The sequence below is a fragment of the Labeo rohita genome, chromosome 7 (assembly GCF_022985175.1).
Source record: "Labeo rohita strain BAU-BD-2019 chromosome 7, IGBB_LRoh.1.0, whole genome shotgun sequence".
In the NCBI taxonomy this organism is placed as follows: domain Eukaryota; kingdom Metazoa; phylum Chordata; class Actinopteri; order Cypriniformes; family Cyprinidae; genus Labeo; species Labeo rohita.
Window position 1 is genome coordinate 24724831 of NC_066875.1, and position 21690 is coordinate 24746520.

The following is a 21690-nucleotide window of genomic DNA, read 5'->3' on the forward strand; positions in this document are numbered from 1 at the left end:
GATATACAGACACCACCTGAGACTAGCACCACAGAGACAGAAATACTGACAGAAACTTTTCTGCAATCAGGCAGAAATTACCTTCTAATTCTCAAACCGTCTCTCTGACAACTAAACCGTGATTGGCTCTTTTCACCTACTGCCTGAACTTGAAAGGACTTGACTTGATAGGTCATTTTACCAGACATGTCCCCATTCAGTCCCTCACATTGTTTCTTGAAGGCCACTCAGACATTGCTTTGCATTCTGAGAAATGTTGGATGGTAGTTCCACACAAACCAGCTGCCCATCACTGATCATTCTGCAGTTACTGCCTGACCTCGTTCCATAATAAGGACAATCCATCCACCTCAGTACTACCGTAACCATTCCTCATTCAAACCTTCGCTATTTTTACGTCTCTATGAAAAGTTTATTCTTGCTTTCACCAGCTTACTCAAAACTTACTGGCTGCATTTCACAACATAATTAAAACATAACTTCAAAACAAACTTTGAATACACTGCCCAAAAAAAAAAAAATACCATAAATAAATGATCCCTTATTTTAACTTGACATTTAATCACTAAAATGAAATGTTCTATTTTTGCATCAGAAAATATATTACATGTTGTGCAGAATTTGTCAGTTTGCTAAAAACACACGTTCCCCAGAAAATAAATCGTAACATGAGATCATCTGTAGCCATGAAATCAAAGACAGCTACACTCTGTAAAGCTCTCTGTGGGAAGTACTGTGACAGCTTGGAAAAGACTTTATCTGTGAGCTCTTTTTGCAGTTTTAATGAAAAGCATTTATTTTAAATGGTGATAGTCCAAAATGTATATTTTTAATGACTCACCGTTGATGCAGGCTTCATACGACTCACATACCTCATCTTCAAACAGACAACCTGTTGAAAAAAAAGATTTAAATCAACATAATTGGAATGGAAAGCCACTGAAATGGGTGAGGGAATTCATAAAAGCAGTTTGTACAACTCATTAAGTTTCTTCAGATCAATATCTGAAATGCAACCCGAGGAAGCAAAAAATTAGCCATGTAAGACAGACTTCTAATTAGTGGGACTTTGGGAAGTAAACAGACGTTGAAATATCCGTAATTTATGCGCTTTTGATTCGACACTGGACAATTCATTTTTAGCGCCTGCAACAACTATAGCCTTTTGCATGTGTGATAATGCTTTTCCAATATTCATTAATTCAATGCACCTTATTCTTTAACACGGAAGTAAACTTTTGGGCGAGACTTCCAGTACATTAGCTGCTATACAGGGTTTGCACTTGCGTCAAGAGGGTGCTCGCTGCAGAGCCAGATGGGAGGAGCTGGAGCTCCAGCTCCCCCTCGCTGGAGATAATGGGTGGAGATAGACACCTAACCACACCCTAACCCTACCCCTTACCCTATCCTAACCCTAACTCCACCCATTAGTTCACACAGAGGTGGAGCTGGACCTCCAGAGAGGGGGAGCTGGAGGCCATTCGGCTCTGCAGTGAGCAGTACTTGCTTGCGTCACGATTTGGTCAGTTACCCGTATGTGTGGCCATATTGGCATACTCGGATGTAAACAACAGCATTGATTGCACAGTTAATGTACTACTGAATATGTGCTGAATACGAAACGTGTGGAAGCAGTTTGTGAAACATGTGGAAGCTGCTAAATCATACAGAGAAGGACTTAGTAAGCAGGAAAGGGTGCAATATTTTGACTGACTAAAGTTAATAGGTGGTAAAGATACGTACAAGCAGTATTACCGGTAAATAAGATATTAGCCCTGACCGGAAATAATAACAAACACGAATGTTGTCAAAATTGTTGCCCTGGAAATCCCGGTTCAGTTTGGCCAACCACAAGAGCCTTTGTTCCTCAGACAGTTTTGCACTCTTCTCCTTGATTTGTTATAACTTTTGGCAGTCTATAGTACTCCAAATGTTTTCCCCGGTCCGACAGATTGGTACAGCATTCGGTTCAGCGGCATTGTTTATGTTCAGTGCCACCAATATAACCGATTGATAATGTGTCATGAATATATTCTATAGGGAAATAACGAGAAGAACAGCAATGTGCAGTAAATGGCAAAACTGTTTGCACTACAAACCAGTGTGTTCATAATTAAGATAATACATTAAAATAATAGGCAAGACACGCCAATTTGCAGTATCAAGCAGCAAAAGGAGCTTTTTGTATGGCTAAAGATAGCTGGGCACAGATAAGACCGGAAGCTAGACCCCTTAACATTTACAAAATGGCCGTGCCCTCTCTTAAGGTGGATGAACAAGTTAGTATTAAGCAGCTTACACTGTAGGATTAAAATCACCAGTATATTCGCTCCACGAATGGAAAATCTACCGTTTTGCGTCTCTGGGTAATTCACAGTTGTATCGTTCCCAAATGAATCAATTGGCCTATTGCTGAATGGATCAGTTGAGTAAATGACTCAATGACTCACTTGTTTCGTTCCTAAATGATTCACTGTTGTTGACTGAATCGGTTGAGTAAATGATTTAATGACTGACTCATATGTATATCGTTCCTCAATCAGTCAATGTTTTCAAAAGTAACCGTTAAGTGAATTGATCATTGTCTCAGTGGACAGTCACTTATCGCAACCTATTGGCGTAGCAATGTAACGTGTAGAAAAACCCATTGTAGAGTGGAAAATCCCTGTGCTGATGAACTATCAGCACTCCTTTTTGACGTTAAATTTAATTTACTATGCCTGTCTTCTTAATAATGATGTGTTATTTATTTACATATTCAGCTAAAAACAGTTTTACAGTAGGCAAAGGAGAAGAATAAGGCACAGAACATTTATAAAAAAGAAAATAAAAAAAGCGAGTGGGGTGAGATATAGAAAATGAGACCCTGGACCGCAAAACCACAAGTAGCACAGGTATATTTGTAGAAATAGCCAAAAATACATTGTATGGGGCAAAATTATAGATTTTTTTAAGCCAAAAACCATTTGGATATTAAGTAAAGATCATGTTCCATGAAGATATTTTGTAACTTTTCTACCGTAAATATGGCAAAATGTAATTTTGGATTAGTAATATGCATTGCTAAGAACTTCATTTGGATAACTTCAAAGGCGACTTTTCAATATTTTGATATTTTGCACCCTCAGATTTCAGATTTCAAATAGTTGTCCTATCATAACAAACCGTACATCAATGGAAAGCTTATTTATTTAATTTTAAAACATTGAGACTTATGATTTGGTCCAGAGTCACAAATAATAACAGACGGATACAATGCTAGATGAAGAAAGGTGTGATGCTGCATCATGTGATTCACATTCTTTCATGGTTCAGTGTGATTTCATCTATTGACTTATAAAGTCATTCATCACAGAGCGGTACCTTCCTCTCAGTCAATCATCCCTGGAGTACATGAGAAAGAAACAGACAGGTCTTCCTGTTCACCAATGATATGGTAGATGCATAAAGAAAATGACAAAAGTTCATGTAATTATTGTGGACATGGGCTCTAGAGAGATGAAGCAGGATTAGATGTGAACACACAGACTGCTGAGGCTGAACCGACCAGAACACAAACTGTGACACAAAACAGTTTGCTGTCTCCATGGAGACGGGACTGAAAGGGAGCTCTTAGGTGACAAGAGAAAAGATTACAGAGCTTTGTACACGTGCCAATGTGTGTGTGTGTGTGTGTGCGCGCATGGCCAAGGGACTCTTTAGCAGCTGTCCTTTGATAAAGCACAAGGGAAAGACAAATGTCCCTGAAAGGAAGAGAGAGAGAGTAAGAATCAGAGCTCTCATTTTGCCTTTCCCTTTTTTATTACCACATGCATTACGTCGTTCACAGTAGAGAAATGTTTCATTTTTTCCTTCTTTCTCAAGCCTCTGAGATCACTTTATAACCCACACATTTGCTTTATTATGTCTTTCTCTGTCCCTGCCTGTATGCCCTCACAGCTGTCATTACTGGAAAATTCATAATCCATAAAGGAGCCAAACAGAATCAACAAACTAGAGCAAAATATGCCTCCAAAACACCTCAGAAAATCTTCCCAAAAGATATTAGCTATGAGTGCAGATACTGGCATGCTGATTCAGAAAGCCAGCTGTAATAAATGGCCTGTCAATAGCGGAGGGAGGGTCAAGTAAAGATTCAGTCTCTATTAAACATGAAGACAGTCCCACACTAAACTCCAGTCTACACACTGTTTAAAGCTCTGTAATTACTCCTGGGCACTCAAGTCTTATCAAACCACTCAGCCTCTTTTATTAGAACTTGTCAGAATTCTCATCAGCATTCCATATTAATTACCCCCGTTCCTCACTTCGACGTCTGTCTGGATAAAACGCGTTCTGCCTGCTACTAGCTCCTAAATCAGGTCGACAAAACCATTTGTTATCTCCGAAGAGTGTCTGCGCACCCTGGCCGGCCTGTGCTTGTTGGCTCCTGAGGTTGATTAAAAGGAAACATAATTAAAGAGTAATAGCTGAAGTCTATTTTTTTCACCATAGGGAAGACAAGAGGCTCCCATGGCACAGTGCACAGAAGAGAAACGCTTCAGCAATAGATTACCATATAGTTCAATCTAAATAAAACACTTGTTTTGAGATTGTTAGTCTTTGCCAGTGACAATACTATAATGCGAAGACAATATGTAAGGGATAATTGTTTTTGCTGACATTATTAGAATATCAACCCTGACAAGATGATTAAGTTATTAAAATGTAATTAAAGCTTATGCTAAGAAAAACAAATTTCTAGATCATTACAAAGCAAAATCAATTGGCTCAGCAATATTTTTGCAATGTTTATTTGCAATATATTATTTGCAATGTTATTTATTTATTTATTGAAGTTTTTCACCAGGAAGTCCTATGTTAAACTATTATCTATATATATATATATATATATATATTTAAATAATTCAAACTGATTGATAAAAGGGATAGTTCACCGAAAAAAAAAAAAAATTGTCATTAATTACTCACCCTCATGTCGTTCAAAACCCGTAAGACCTTCGTTCGTCTTCGCCAGGTAAATACCACTGTCAAGACCCATAAAGGTATGAAAGACATCATCAGAATAGTCCATCTGCAATCAGTGGTTAAATCTGAAGCAACGAAAATTATGAAGCGATGAAAATACTTTTTGTATGCAAAAAAAAAAAAATTTTATTCAACAATTCGTCTCCTCCACGTCACCGTAGTGACATTTTGGAGAATATACGCTGGATGCAAACTGCGTACGCTGTTCTGTGTCAGGCGCACTACAAGGATACCTCTTCTGCATTTATTTATGCTTTGATTCGAACAAAAACAGAGTATCTATGTGGTGCAGATGACAGAACAGCACACACAGTTTGCATCCAGAATATGTTTTCCAAAATGGTGCTAAGGTGACACAGATAAGTTGAATTGTTGAATAAAGTCGTTATTTTAATTTTCTTTGCATACAAAAAGTATTCTCATTGCTTCAAAAAATTCAGATTGAACCACTGATGGCAGATGGACTATTCTGACAATGTCTTTCATACCTTTCTGGGCCTTGACAGTGGTATTTACCTGGCAGTCAATGGGACAGTCAAAAGCCTTCTGGTTTTCATCCAAAATATCTTAAATTGGTGCTCTGAAGACGAACAAAACTTTTATTGGTTTGGAATGACATGGGGGTAAATGATTAATGACAAAATTTTCAAGATATTTTTGATGAAATCCGAGAGCTTTCTGTCTTTGCATAGACAGCAATGCAACTACCACATTCAAGACCCAGAAAGGTAGTAAGAACATCATTAAAATAGTCCATGTGACATCATTGGTTCAACTTTAATTTTTTAAAGATATGAGAATACTTTTTGTGAGCAAAGAACCACTGATGTCTAGTAACCAGTGACATTTCACTCTATGCAGAGTCAAAAAGCTCTTGAATTTTGCATTGAGAATATCCTAATTTGTGTCTTGAAGATGATCGAAAATCTCATGGGTCTGGGACAACATGAGGGTGAGTAATTAATGACAGAATTTACATTTTTGGGTGAACTGTCCCTAACAACTTCGTAGCTCGCAGTAGGTCTGTCCTTAAAGGTTTATAAGTTATTGTTAAAAATGGGACAAAAATTTTATTTTTACTTCTGACTTCCGACAGCAACATGCTTTCAGACATAACTGTTGCACTCAGCAGTAATTTAGAAGGAGCTTGTTGATTTAAAGCATTCAAAAAACAAACGTTTTAATGGAGATGACAAACCCTAAGATGCCAATTGCACCAGTACAGTGTCACACAGAAAGATAAAATGAAATTGAAACAAACATTCATTTAGTCGTACCGTTTTCTCCAACTAGCACGCAACACTCTAGCACAATTACATTTTGTGCTTGTATCTGATGAAAATTTCCTCCTTTCTCTGAGCCACAGGAAGCACACCAGGTGCTGAACACATCTGACTCTTCACCCCTCCCACAGCAAGACGCTTTGACTGAAGCCTACAGGCTGACATCTTTATGAAGAATCCATTTTACCCTCCCACCACTCACACAGTGCCTCATTTCCCCAGAGGTTCAGTTTGTGAGGATGAACAACAACAGCAGTGCATGCAAAGCCCCATTCTATGGTAATTAAAGCAAACCTGCAGAACTGCATACTGAGCGATGATGGCGTGAATTAGTGTTTTATTTAGGCTGGGAGATTTATACACACTTAAACGTCTACCTTTTATGGATATCCAACGTCTTTTATGGTAAAAACAGTTTATGTGTATGACACAGGTGCTAAGAACGCTTCCTCTCCATACTAATTCGACCGTCTTAACTACATGCGGTGTGAAAATGGATTTTGGTGAGGTTAAAAATAACCAGTGCCAAGTGACCTGGATTCTGCATTATTAATTCACTGTGATCCATAGAGGGTAGAGACTCTATTCACTTATGATTGGACTTTAATCATTTTTGGCCTGGTATTATTGTAGACCATTTTAAGGATGTAAATGAATCAACTGCTATATAATTACACATTTTATAATTTTCAGCACATTTATAATATCTGTTAATGGCTTGCACTATAGGTAGATCAAAAAGCTATATCATAAATATAGAACCTTGTATTCTACTATTTTTATGAAATGTTCCTACAATTTTATTGTAAATAAATAAATAAAAGTGATTGTATCACTTAATAAAAGTCTACCTAATGGACATATTTGTGTGACTTTATCCTAAACATACATGACCATGGACCACAAAACTAGTCTTAAGTAACACAGGTATATAGCCAAAAATACACTGTATGAGTCAAAATTATCGTTTTTTTTTTACGTCAAAAATCATTAGGATAATAAGTAAAGATTATGTTCCATGAAGATATTTAGTAAATTTCCTACCATAAATATATCAAAACTTAATTTTTTATTAGTAATATGCTTTGCTAAGAACTTCATTTTTCTCAGTATTTAGATTTTTTTGCATCCTCAGATTTCAGATTTTAAAATAGTTGTAACTCTGATGAGATCTGAGGAACTACTGATGTATAGCCAGTATAATTACATAAACTCTTTCTCAAGAATGTTACAGTATATTGCTATAAATGTGCTAACAATTCTTGTACAGTTCAGGAAAGTGTCTAGATGTTTTATTCCATCAACAAGCACAGAAACCGACCTGTCAACTTTAAGGGTCATTTCATCCTGAGGATGCATTTCAAATTCGACCAGTGAATATACCTAACCTCTAGCAACCCCATTTTTATTATTACCCAGACCACAGAGAGAATCACTGCCCTGTTTATCAGACACTCGTCTCTTCAAACCCTTTCAGACATAGACTCTGGATCTGGATTAAACTGCACTGTAATGTTTATTACATGCTCATTTCTAAAATAACTCTACAAGTAATTGCATTGGGGAAAGATTTTTATAATGCATATTGCAGTGTTTTTATAGGCCTCCAGTGTTTTCTTATGGCTGTAAGAAATGTGTTTTAATTGCATTTATTCCACTGAAATGGTTTTGGGTATTGTTCATCTTAATTAATTCCTAATTGAAATGAGTTTTGTAGCAGCTCTATGACTCCTTTTTTTAATATTAGGAGAGTATGAGACAGTACCCTCAAAGGGACACCTGTATACCTTGGTTACACCAAAATGGTTCATAGTAGTTCTATTAGTGTGTATAAAATTGCTTCATACAAGCAATAGGATACAAGAGGCGTGCTGAATTAGTCACAGCTGAAGAGAATTGTTAGGTGTTGTATAGTTCCTGACAGTGACAGTAAAAGACAAACTGGTGGGTAACTTAGATAAGTACTGTCAGAATTGTGAGATATAAACTCACAAATTCAAGAAAAAAAAATCTGAATTGCGAGATACAAACTCACATTTGCAAGAAAAAATTACAATTCTGATTTTATTACTCACAATTGCAAGCTTGTATCTCACAGTTCTGAGAAAATAAGTCAGAAATGCAAGAAAAAAGTCAGAATTGCAAGATATAAACTCACAATTGTGAGAAAAATGTCAGAATTGTGAGATATAAACTTGCAATTGTGAGGAAAAAGTCAGAATTGCAAGATATAAACTCGCAATTGTAAAAAAAATTCACAATTCTGACTTTATTACTCCCAAAAAGTCAGAATTGCGAGATATACACTCACAGTTGTGAAAAACAAAATCAGAACTGCAAGATATAAATTTGCAATTGTGAGAAAAAAAGTCAGAATTGCAAGAAATAAACTCGCAATTGAAAGAAAAAAGTCAGAATTGCGAGATACAAATTTCTTGCATTTCAGATTTCTTGCATTTGCAAGACAAAATGTGCAGTTCTGACTTCATTACTCCCAATTCTGAGTTTATATCTCACAATTCTTAGAAAAAAAAAGTCAGAAATGCGAGAGAAAAGGTCAGATTTCGGAGATATAAACTCGCATTTGCAAGAAAAAATGCAGAATTCTGACTTTATTACTCCCAATTGTGAGTTTACATCTTACAGTCAGATTTGTGAGATATAAACTCACAATTTGTGAGATATAAAAAAAAGTCACAATTGCGAGAAACAAACTCGAGAAAAAAAAATCCCAATTTTTCTCACAATTGCCAGTTTATATCTCACAATTCTGAGAAAAAAATTCTGAATTGTGAGATAGAAAATTACAATAACCTTTTTAATTTTTTTATACAGTTGCGGAAACGGGCTTTCATAGAATCAAGCACAGGAACCAACCGTAATATGATTATACTACTATTGATTATATTACTATTATATTACTACACATATGCACACTTTAGGGGTATATAAGGTATTAAGGTATTAAGGGTCCTACCCAAGTGACAAGCTGCCGTACCCTCAATTTTGGCACATTTTGCACAGAGTGTATGAAGATGTCCATTTCACTAGAGAAATGATATGTTACAGTTTAGGTGTATACCTAGCATATGAGACATTTAATTAGGAGGCACTATCTCTTCTCTTCCAATTACCATTAATCGTGACATATGCCAAGGACATGACTCTCTCTTCCTTCAACCTTATGTTGACTTGTTTTCAGATTCACACTGTCCCTTGGTGTAGCTTGCTAAATGGGCTTTTGGCAGGTAAAGCAGAGGCAAATCAAGAAAAGAGAGGAAAAGCGAGAGGAAGGGGCTGTAGAGAGAGAGAGTAGGAGGAAATGAGAGTGGGATGGAAAAGAATCAGTGTTGTTTTCAGACAGGGGGTACATGACCTGAGTGTAAATTAATAGCGCATCTTGAACAGGAGAGTTTTGTGCTCACCGAGTCTCATTAAAAAAAGCCAACTCATTCAAGGTGAAGGCAAAAAAATTTTAATAACACTTTTAATGAACCAACCATGTTTGTTTTCCCAGAAAGGAAAAAGTCAGCTCACCTGTACAAAAAATTTAAAAAGATGTAGCACGATAGTATATCTATGCTGATCATAACATGATAATTTTTTTATTTAATAGTATATTATTTATTGTTTCTTAACGACTTTGTTAACTGAAAGGTTTGCACTGAATGCCTAGTAATAGGTCAGAAATATTTGAATAAAAAACATTCCGAATTCTTCAACAAATGAAGGTTTTTGCTTGATTTGTAATATATTAAGCCATCTAAAAGGGAGGCTTAAGACAATGTTACTGTTGTGAAAACTGCTCACATATAGGTAATCTTCTCACACCCACATACATTATGTTCAATTTGGCCCTCCCTCTCAGTGTAAAGAGAGGATGGAATCTAATAAAGTTTATTAACACCATGATTTATCCGCTGAAACTGCTATTATGTTAACATTGTGAGAAGCGCAGGAAGGGTTACCTATCCAAACAATCTTGACTTGAATTAATGGTTATGGTGGACCATAATAAAGTACTCACCATTATTGGGGGTTTCTCAGAAACCAGAAGGTGCCACAAGTATCCTTCTCTATATCCTATAGATGAATATTATGCCTCAAAGACTTTATGGCTTATTATGGGTAACTGAAGAAACCGGTGACAGGAGTTCTTGCAGAGACTTATGAATTCCATTTTGTTCCTCAGAGAACTGGCCAGTTTTGTTTCTTGTATTGTTTTTTAAGATGTTGACTGCATGTGTATGTGCATCTCAGAGCAGTGAGAAATCGTTGCGACCCTGAACCAGGTTCCATCACTGATGACAACTGCAGCAGAACATTAAAAACTCAAACACTCTAGCGGCCACAGTTATAACACACTACCAGAATGAAAAATCCTGAGTGACAGTTCTTATACTTGCAAACCATGCATATTTAATTGTCAGAAAGCAATCAGAAAACCCTTAAAGAAGAGTATAACTTAAAGGGACAGTTCACCAAAAAATTTAAATTCTGCCATAAATTACTCTCATTAAAGGGGTCATCGGATGCCCATTTTCCACAAGTTGATATGATTTTTTTAAGGTCTTAATGAAAAGTCTATAATATACTTTGGTTAAAAATTCTCAATGGTAGTGTAAAACAACACCCTTTTCACCTTGCCAAAATCAGCTCTGCAAAAATCATCTTGTTCTGGTCGAGGTTGCTTTAAATGTTAATGAGCTCTGCTCGCCCCACCCCTCTCTTCTCTACGTGGAGTGGAGTGTCGAGCTGTGCTCAGAGAGATTGTTTATTTTATCCGGATTTAGCCACTAAACTTGCTAACTAGCACATTATTAGGAAAGGTGATCGCAAAGATTCATAAAGAACCTCTTATACTCACTTCTGCTGTAAGTGAAGCTGGATCACAAATGATTTGCGCAAACATAGACGGATATATGTAGATCAGGAGGCGCATTCCCTTCACAAACAAACTTAATCCACTGCATCTTCAGCGGCTCAGAGGTCGGGAGTAAATGACGACCACTACATTCATTATTACATCCAGCAACACAACACCTCAATCACTCAATCAGAGATATTCTTGTCTAACTTACATCCCTTTTCAGGCATCGAAACAATGGAGGTCGGACTGTTACAGCTGATTTAAGACAGGTCTGAGGTAAAGCACTGACAGGCATCTGAGAATGGCTTGATTTGAAAAAGGGGATATTATTTTTACAGATTAATTAAAAACCATTGCATGGATTTGTATCATTATAGGGTACCTTTTATCATTACCGGGGACACCTAGACTTGACCGAATGGACACTATAGTGTCTAAGCTCAAAAGGGCAGGGTGAGAGAGAGAAAGAGATGCAGAGCAGGGGGGGCACAAGGAACAGGATTAAGAACCGCTGCTTTACAACATTGTTTTTGAAAATTGTGAATCCATTAGAAGACAGAATCGTGATTCATATGTGATGCAATCTGGGAAAACCCGTCGGATGTTGCACTGGAACGTTTTCAGAAAATTCGAAAAATAGGTTGAATGTAAATTTTTTTGTCAAAATTGGGTTTTCATTAAATTATTATTCTATAACATCTTGTCTGTCATCTCTGAAAATATCTTGGTGAAATTCACTTGTTTAGTGCAGAAAAAAATTGTGATTTATTGCAGCAAGCAGAAATGACGTTAAGAACACGCTGCTGAGGTGCTTTCCCTTAACATCACAAAAACAGTTAACCTATTAAAATAAACCACGTAACATGTTTAATAAAAGTGTATCAATGCACATTCTCTGCCAGTGTAAACTACGGCACACAAAGTTATTTATTTATTTATTTTTGTATCATGAGATGGCAGAGCACAACAACGCAGTCTGAAGTACTGTGGCTGCTTACTTAAACGATCTTACTCGTCTCAATCTGCTCAATCTTGGTGATGTCAGTGCCCTAAACAATGTTATAATGGACTATTTCACCTCCAGAGAGCAAGGATTAGACAATGAATGTACTAAAAAGGAGGAGTCCGATGACAGTCTGTTTTATGCACAGTGCGTGAACAGTTGCGCTTCGCTTGCTTTTCTAAGTGTAAATTACAAGGTACATTATTCATGCTATCTAAACATACAAGAGGTGATCAAAAGCTCAGAGACTATGTCCATGATAAACAACGGAAAACGGACGTTAGTCTGTTTGTGTAATGATGCAGTATAGCGTTCCTGTCTTGACAGACACCTCTCATTAATCCCACGAATTAAAAGTGAAAGCCGTTTCACTTTAAACTCGTTTTTCTCAAAATTTAATTCGTAAAAATAATTGCTATCAGCCAACCTTAAGATAGCCATACCTTTGGTTTCGTTCAAGCTATGGACAAAAAAAAGCTATGGACTTTGTTGCATGTTCCTGGGTGTGGGGTTTATGTAAATTTTTGGGTTTGTGATGTCACCAACCTGGGAAGTAGCTCGCTGTAGTCCGTACGAGCCGTTTTCATAGACATTACATTGAACTTTTAGCATCGTACTTGGCAGATATTGTTTATGCTTAAACAGCAACATTACTCACTAACTAAACTAAACTAAAGTTAAAAAAGTGAAATCACAATCAACCACCCCTTTAATTTTATGAAGCTACAAGAATACTATTTGTGCGCAAAGAACAAAAATAACTTTATTCAACAATTTCTTCTCCTCCGTGTCAGCGTTCGACACGTGTTCACGAGAGTAACACGACACATGTGCGTGGTTCTACTGACGCAGGAGCCAGCGTTCTGAAATAGAACGTCAATATCTTTTAGTTCAGGGGTGCCCATCCCTGTTCCTGGGGATCTACCTTCCTGCAGAGTTTAGTTCCAACTCTAATCAAACACACCTGTCTTTAATTATCAAGTGCTCCTTCAGATCCCAATTATCTGGTTCAGGTGTGTTTAGTCAGGGTTGGAGCTGAACTCCGCAGGAAGGTCGATCTCCAGGACCAGGGTTGAGCACCCCTGTTTTAGTTTATCATCTGTACACTCTGGTTAGAATAAGTAATTCTGGGAAAAAGTCATCCTCTCTCAAAATCTTCAGACATGTTTATGAAGACTGTTTTAAGTACAGCATGCCTCTTCTTCTGGTGCAGCGCATCCAGGTTCTATGTCAGAACGCTGGCTCCTGCATCAGCAGCACCAAAGGCATGCATCGTGGTACTCTTGTGAATGGCAACGGACAATGACACAGAAGAGAAGTTGTTGTTGAATAAAGTCATTATGTTGTTTCTTTGGGCACAAAAAGTATTCTCATTACTTCATAAAATTAAGGTTCAACCACTGATCTCACATTGACTGTTTTTATGATGTTCTTACTACCTTTCTGGGCCTTTAAAATGTCAGTTGCGTTGCTGTCTATACAGGGTCAGAAAGCTCTCAGATTTCATAAAAAATATCTTAATTTATGTTCCAAAGATGAAAGAAGGACTTGTGGGTTTGGAACAACATGAAGGTCAATAATTGTTGACAGAATTTTCATTTTTGGGTGAACAAATTACAATATATCAAACTGCAAAGAACAATAGTCGTAATAAATCAGTATTTCTACTTTTTGACATGCAAAAGTAAGCAGTTTTGTCCATTTGTACTTAGAAGCTTAAAAGAATTTTTACTTTTAAACTGAAGTAATAGCTCATCAGGGTATCTTTAAATCTTTAACCAGATTATTCATGCATTTCTTCCACCACTAGTCAGAACAAGGCTCTTTAAATATTCGCTTTGCTTTGTCTTTACTCATATTTGTCGAGAAGTCATGTATTTCTTAAAAGAACAAAACTGTTTGAAAACAATGGCACATGGATATTTCCATGGTAATTGGAGCAAATAAACATACAGTACTAAGCATAATTCTCTATGGGAGTTAAAACTGATTAATTTGCTGTTAGTGGGAATGTACGCCCTTTTTCTAGATGGGTGTAAAACCTGAAAAACATTATACTTATCCTCAAATGTCACTACTTTTAAACAATTCATGCATTCCTCTTTTCAATCAAGACCTTATAAATAAATGTATACATATACACACACACACATACATATATACATACATATACATATACATATATATACACACACACACACACATATATATATATATATATATATATATTTATATACATATACATATACATACATACATATATATATATATATATATATATATATTCAGCCAACATTTATATATACACACACACACACATATATATATATATATATATATATACATACATACATACATATATATATATATATAAATGTTGGCTGAACCACGTCAGGTAAAGGAAAGACCCTTTCAGGTGTGAAAGCAATTACCCACTAGGGGGCTCCAGGCATCAACCTATCAGTATGAATTAAAGATGTGAGAGACAGGATGTGGTGGGACTATGGGAGTCAGGAATAGACAGCGTGACCTTTCCCTCTGTCCTGTTAAATGATTTAGACGTATACACGAGAGAGGAAAGAAAATGGAGGATAGAAGACTACAGACAACATCATCAGATTTTGGAGTAACTCAGAGCTATTTCTCTAGGGGGACAAAATGCACGTGGACACACGCACTCACATGACAGACCGTCAAAACCCAAGGGAGAGATGAGGCAGAGACAAGTGACACTCAATGAGGGGAATGTGAGAGAGAGACCTACTATTCTAATTAGCCAAGTCAATTCACATGCTCAGACAGGAGTGCCGATCATTAAGGACATGCGAAACCACTCGCTTCGCCCGAATATCAAAACTAACTGTCTGATAGAGGTGAGAGTATATCAGGACTGGTTTGTTGTGTGTGTGCGTGTGTGTGAGAGAGAAGCAGGAAAGGATTTAATCAATTGCAATTGATTGTGTTGCTGACTGAGCTTAACTTGTACTGAGCCCAAAAGATTGCTTAAGATTCTCTTGATGTAAAAATGTGTTTGTGTCCAGTATAGTGGTTTGAATGCTGAATAGTAACTAATGTCCTTATTAAGAACCAAACTATGTCAGAACAGCCATAGTGCAAAGTAATACTTGTTAAAGTCAGTCACTGAGGAGGAAAATGGGCATATATCCACCTACTCAGCCATTGTGTAGAAAAGATCTTTCAGCTCTCAATAAAATATTGCTATTGACAGCATGTACATAATGATTCTTCAACTTTCATGAAAAATACCAAAGTTTGGAGTCAGCTTGAATGAGAAATGACATAAAATGGACTGTAAGGCTTAGGTTTGAGAAATTGTTGTCTACCTGGGCATTGAGCTGTGATGCATGAGGATTGAAGTTTGCAATTCTGAAGTTTTGTGCTAGTGGTTTCGTTACTTTCCTTCTACAAATATATGTATGTTGAGTTGAACTGAAAAAGAAACTATATGGCACTATTTTAAAGCTCAGGAAACCTCTGGACCGAATACAGAAAATCTCATAGTCTGATGCATGAAATTAGAGCTACTGCATTGCTTGCAGTTGTATGTTGGTCAGTGGGGAATACAATATCTGCTAAGAAAGGATTGTGAAAAATACGTCCACATCTAGGTCATTAGGGAAATAATTCAAGAATTTACATAATACTTATTCAGATGGCCGCACACAGTTTTATTGAAGCAAGCGTGATGGAACTCTAGGAATACATGGAGACTGAAAATACATCACAGTCTGATCACCTGCCACCCACAGGGAGTTTCTTCATTAATAAACTTGAACATATGGATGTGCTTAGTGACTGTGAACACTGTTCGTTGACTGGCCATTGTCATCAATTATGATTTGGCCTTTTTTAATGTCCTTTCAAATGTGAAAATCTGCTCTGGGCTACTTGTCTTGATAAGAGGTTGCTTGACTGCCTAGTGAACTCATTTTCAACCACCATAGACAGTGAGGGAATACCCAACATTCAGATTTATAAACCTTAGGCAGGTTAAATGGCATACTGAATTCACCACGGATGAAAACAAGGATGTGAGGGAAAGATGTTTCATCAGCTGAACAGTGTGTGAACGCACTGTACTTCTATCCCTCACAGCCTTGTTTTCATTTCAATATGGCATTACCATGACTAAGGTCTATAGTCGACCAATATTGTTTTTCAAAGGCCAATTCTTCAAGTATTATATTTGGTTCCCCAAAAAATGAGCAAATGGAATACATCACAACATGAGTAATGTTATTTCACCTTAACTATATATGTCACAAGGTAGTTATTTCTGCCTTAAATAAGGTCTTTATGATATCAAAAATTTTTGTACCATAGAAATTAATCACAAAGTCAATATAACAAAAACCTAATATTAGACTAAATTTAAAAAAAGAATAAAGCAAACAGACTGCGATTAAATAACAATAAAAAACAAATTACACTAGCAGTCAAAAGTTTTTGAATAGGAAGATTTGTAATGTTTTTTAAAGAAGTCTCTTCTGCTCACCAAGCCTGCATTTATTTGATCTGAAGTACAACACAAGCAGTAAAATTTTGAAGTATTTTTACTGTTTAAAATAACTGTTTTCAACTTGAATATATTTTAAAATGCAATTTATTCCAATGATTTTAAAGCAGATTTTTTAGTATCATTACTCAAGTCACATGATCTTTCAGAAATCATTCTAATATTCTGATATGCTGCTTAAAAACATTTATTATTATTATTATTATTATTAAACAGCTGAGTGGAATTTTTTCAGGTTCCTTAGATGAATAGAAAGTTCAGAAGAACAGCATTTATTTGAAATAGAAATCTTTTGTAACATTATAATGGTCTTTATCGTCACTTTTGATCAATTTAAAGCACTCTTGCCAAATAAAAGTATTAATTTCTATCATTTCTGAAGGATCATGTGTCACTGAAGACTGAAGTAATGATGCTGAAAATTTAAATTTGATCACAGGAACAAATATATTCAAATAGAAAGCAGTTGTTTTAAATAGTAAAAATATTTAATTGCTGCTTTTGCTGTATTTTTTATCAAATAAATGCAGGCTTGGTGAGCAGAAGAGACTTTAAAAAAAAAAAAAATCTTACTGTTCAAAAACTTTGTAGTGTACATATTCGTTACTGTGTAAATTAAATGTATATTTCCTCTTATTAAAGTTACAAAAGTGATTTAGTCAAAAGCATTAAGAGATTTTCTCTCAACATGAATGACAGACAACAGGAATATTATCTTCTTTCTCAGATGTTTGCTTTCACTTAAGGCCTAAATTACTGTGTTTACAAAGGATACTTGGAAAGATGGGCATTTTGACACAGACATTTAATGCCTATATGTGCATATGCTATACTGTATGTGTCTCTGTGATAGAGACGATAGTCCAAAATTTCTACCAGTATATTACCCACCCCTACAAGGTTGCAGTCTTTGTTTGCAAATAAAAATGAAGCTGTAAGTACAGTATATTTATAAAGTTTGCTTTCAATTGTCTGATGAAACACTAAAAGATTTTAGTTTGGTGACCTCACAAAACATATTATTTTCAATCACAAAAAAATCTAATATATCTAAGATGTAAAGACTGAAAGGTTCTGGTTTGCAGAGAACACATATTTGAAATAACAGCGGGTGGGAGGTGAGGTGACGCTATCACATGATGGATGGGATTTGAGTAATTTGCCAAGATTTAAAAAGTCACTGATTATTTACACAATCAGTAAAATGGATAATTATGCCACAGATGATATATGAGAGAAGTAAACACGCACACACACACTACTTAATGTGTTATAATTGCAGTCTGCGTTACCTGTGCGTGCCAGAATGCCAGACACAGTGGGGTGCTAAAAGGATGCTGGGATACACTCACAGATAACAGCTTGTGTCTGCACACATAAGCAGAAAGAAGGACTTTCTCTCCATCTCGCACTCCAACAAAGACAGATGACAAGACCACACGCAGATACAAAAGCTCATCTAGCAAAAACAGGACAGGGATGACAGACACATTCAGCTCAGGCAGTGCTTCAGAAACAATCAGATTTCATACTGAGACGATTAGCAGTGACACTCCAAGCTTCATGAGGCTCTCATGACAGTTTCATTGAGAAACAGCCAACGGAAATAGACATACCTAATGGGACTGCTCATTTACTCACACTCATGCTGTTTTCAACTTGTATCACTTCACTCTAAAAAATGCTGGGCTCAGCCTGTTGGGTCATTTTATTGGGTTATTTTTTATATTTTTACCCCGGTGCTGGGTTTGTTTGTTTTTTTTTTTAACCCAAATGCTGGGTTCAGCCCGTTGGGTCATTTTATTTGGTTATTTTTGATATTTTTACCCAGGTGCTGCGTTATTTTTGATATTTTAACCCAAATGCTGGGTTCAGCCCTTTGGGTCATTTTATTGGGTTATTTTTGATATTTTTTTACCCAGGTGCTGTGTTATTTTTTTTTTTTACCCAAATCCTGGGTTTAGCCCTTTGGGTCATTTTATTGGGTTATTTTTGATATTTTTACCCAGGTGCTGGGTTATTTTTTTAACCCAAATGCAGGGTTCAGCCCTTTGGGTCATTTTATTGGGTTATTTTTGATATTTTTACCCAGGTGCTGGGTTATTTTTTTAGCCCAAATGCTGGGTTCAGGGCTTTGGGTCATTTTATTGGGTTATTTTTGATATTTTAACCCAAATGCTGGGTTCAGCCCTTTGGGTCATTTTATTGGGTTATTTTTGATATTTTAACCCTGGTGCTGGGTAGATTTTCTGTAACTGGGTAGCTGGGTAGATTTTCTGTAAGTTGCTGGGTTGTTTTTACCGCTGGGTTATTTTTTCCACCCAACCACTGAGTTAAGCCTGTCTCTGATGAAACTACCCAGCTGCTGAGTTACAGTCAGAAAAAGCGCAAAAAGCGCAGGCTTTTTGAGTCCTGTACAGGAGAGAGCGGTTCTCAGCACCACCAATTTGCACTTCAGCAAAATGAAGGTTTGTATACATTTTATTTAATTTATAAAGTCTTTACTGTGCTGTAAATTGTATTATTTTACGCAATGCAACAAAAGGACCAGATTTCAGTGAGCTGCGTTAGCAGAAGTTGGAAATGCCTTTTGCCTTGCATAAAATAAATGGATTTTATTCATTTTTGTACTGAGTTTAGTCATAAAATATGTTCTCTAATGTCAGTACTGTTTGTTTATAGGCAGTTTTTGGAGTCAGTCACGGCATCTTTCAGCTACAGTGAAACACAAGGCCGCGGCAAACAGCAGCCCTTCACTGGCTCAGATTTCACCGGCACCGGCATAAGAATTAGCACTATTTAGGTAAAAAGTGATTACAGAGAACGGTTGAATACACTAAAATTAAAATTCTACTTTGAAATGTTACATTTTTTATGTCTAAAATGCTTGTTAAACGAGTTTAAATGTATGTAATATTGTAAACTATGCTGTATTCACCCAAATAAATTCAATTTGTCTTGTATTTTGTCCATGTGTTCTTGCTTAATAATAAATGTTCATCTTCTGATTATTGCTGTTGCCTCTAGCAATTATGTGTGTGTTTTTTTATAATTTCCAGTCCTTTTTAAGCCAGCATTAGAATAATTTTTAAACAATAGTCGACTTAAAATAACCCAGCGTGTTTGGTAAAAACATTTAACCTAACCAGTTGGGTCAAAATAACCCAGCATGTGTTCTGTCCAATATTTACCCACAAGCTGGGTTGTTTTTAACTCAGCATTTTTTTAGAGTGTTCCTTTCTTCTGTGGAACCGTTTTTAACTGGTTTTGTCCACATAATGAAAGTCAGTGGGGTCCAAAATGACACAGAATCTCACTGGCTGAATCACTGGCTGAATCTCACTGGCTGAGAAAAAAAAGAAATGTATTGTAAATATAATTTACATTCCACAGAAAAAAAGTCATACAGATTTGGAAGGACATGAGGGTGAGTAAACAATGACAGAATTTTCAACTGGCTTTTAAATTACAGTGATACAGCAAGTGTAAACTAAAAAGCTTGTGGAAAAGCAGTAATGCTTGCAAATTTAGTACATTTACACCTGCTTTTCTGTTCAGAATTTTGATTTGTAATAATTTGATTCTAAATATTATGAAATACATCCAGTAAAATGGAGCTCGTTACTCAGAATGAAGGTTGAAGATTATCTTTAGGCTATCATTTACTGTATATCATTTATTGTTATGATTATTTCAAAAGGAGATTTGATTGGTGTTATTTGCTAATCTTAACTAATTATCATTTGGACTTAACAATAAGAAACGTTTTACATTTTAATGTCGAAGGCCATAGGCCTTTTCATTAGATAAGTCAGAATAGACCCAGGCTGTGAAATTCAGCCAGGCTGTCCACGTTTGATCATATCATCTCTTTTCTTCTAACCTGCCTGACAGCAGCTTTATTAAATGCACCGAGAAGTTGAACCTCACAGGGCTCACAGAAATAATCTCTCTTTTAAACAGACCTCAGTGAATGGCTTGGATGAGATATGGAGACAGGTAGATAATGAATTATTTAATACAAACTGACCGAGATAAATGACTGGGTGTCATGACTATCTTAAACTCTGTCCATTTATCTGTGTTTAAATGGGGTTATTCTGACCTACAGTAGCCTATATATAGCGTCAAACTGACTTTGACCATGAGGTCAGGATGTGTTATCGAAACATTTTTGTATACAGTGTGCCTCAAGTGCTACCAAATTGATCTTAACTTCTACTGAACCGGAATATTCCTTTACGTAAGACAAGACAAGAACACTGTCAGTTATTTGTATTTGAAAATGCCAGCTCTTCTGTGATTTTGAGCTAGGTGTGTCAGGTGTGGGAGATATTGTTCACCTCAAATGTACAGGAAGCATCAGAGATTCTAAGTGAGCCATAAATAATCTGTTCTGTTAAAATAGCTCAGTTTGAATCTCTGCTGCTTCCTGTACATTTGAGATGAGCAATATCTCCCACGCTCCCCAGCTCCTCACAGGAAATTCATGGGGCTGCTGAAGAGGATAGAGGGAAATTACCCTCTCCTATATCATGTTCATTAGATGACGTAAACATAATACACAGAGGGACTTATTAAAAATAACAGTGGGCTTCTGCGAGTGTACACAGACACACACAATGATTGTGAATTCAGCCATCACTAAGACTATAAGAAAACCTTTAAAATAAAAAATTCAGAATCTCTGACCATTTGCATCTCTCACAGGACAGTCTGACTCACTCCACTGTCTGTCTTTGGAATCGCAAATTCCTGACCAAAAAAATCCAGCATTGCACACTGTCCATGCCACTGGACATAATTATAACAGTACGTTTTAATATTTAGGAGTATGATGATTTAAACAAACACCCAAGTGGACAACATCCACTTACATTTTAAGGATCATAGTTCCCATAGTTATAATGCAGGTCTCATATCTTGATGTTGTTTAAGATCTGCACGGTACCTTACTACAACTTTGAGT

The 21690-nt window shown here is 36.3% G+C and overlaps 1 protein-coding gene across 1 annotated transcript in view; it reads right to left on the reverse strand.

Annotated features, from left to right (window-relative positions):
* Positions 1–21690, reverse strand: part of ptprn2 (protein tyrosine phosphatase receptor type N2) — a 199445-nt gene that overhangs the window by 173950 nt on the left and 3805 nt on the right. Inside the window, exon 2 of the mRNA XM_051114640.1 lies at positions 842–892. Coding sequence (XP_050970597.1) covers positions 842–892 — 51 coding nt within the window. The remainder of the gene's footprint in view (positions 1–841; positions 893–21690) is intronic.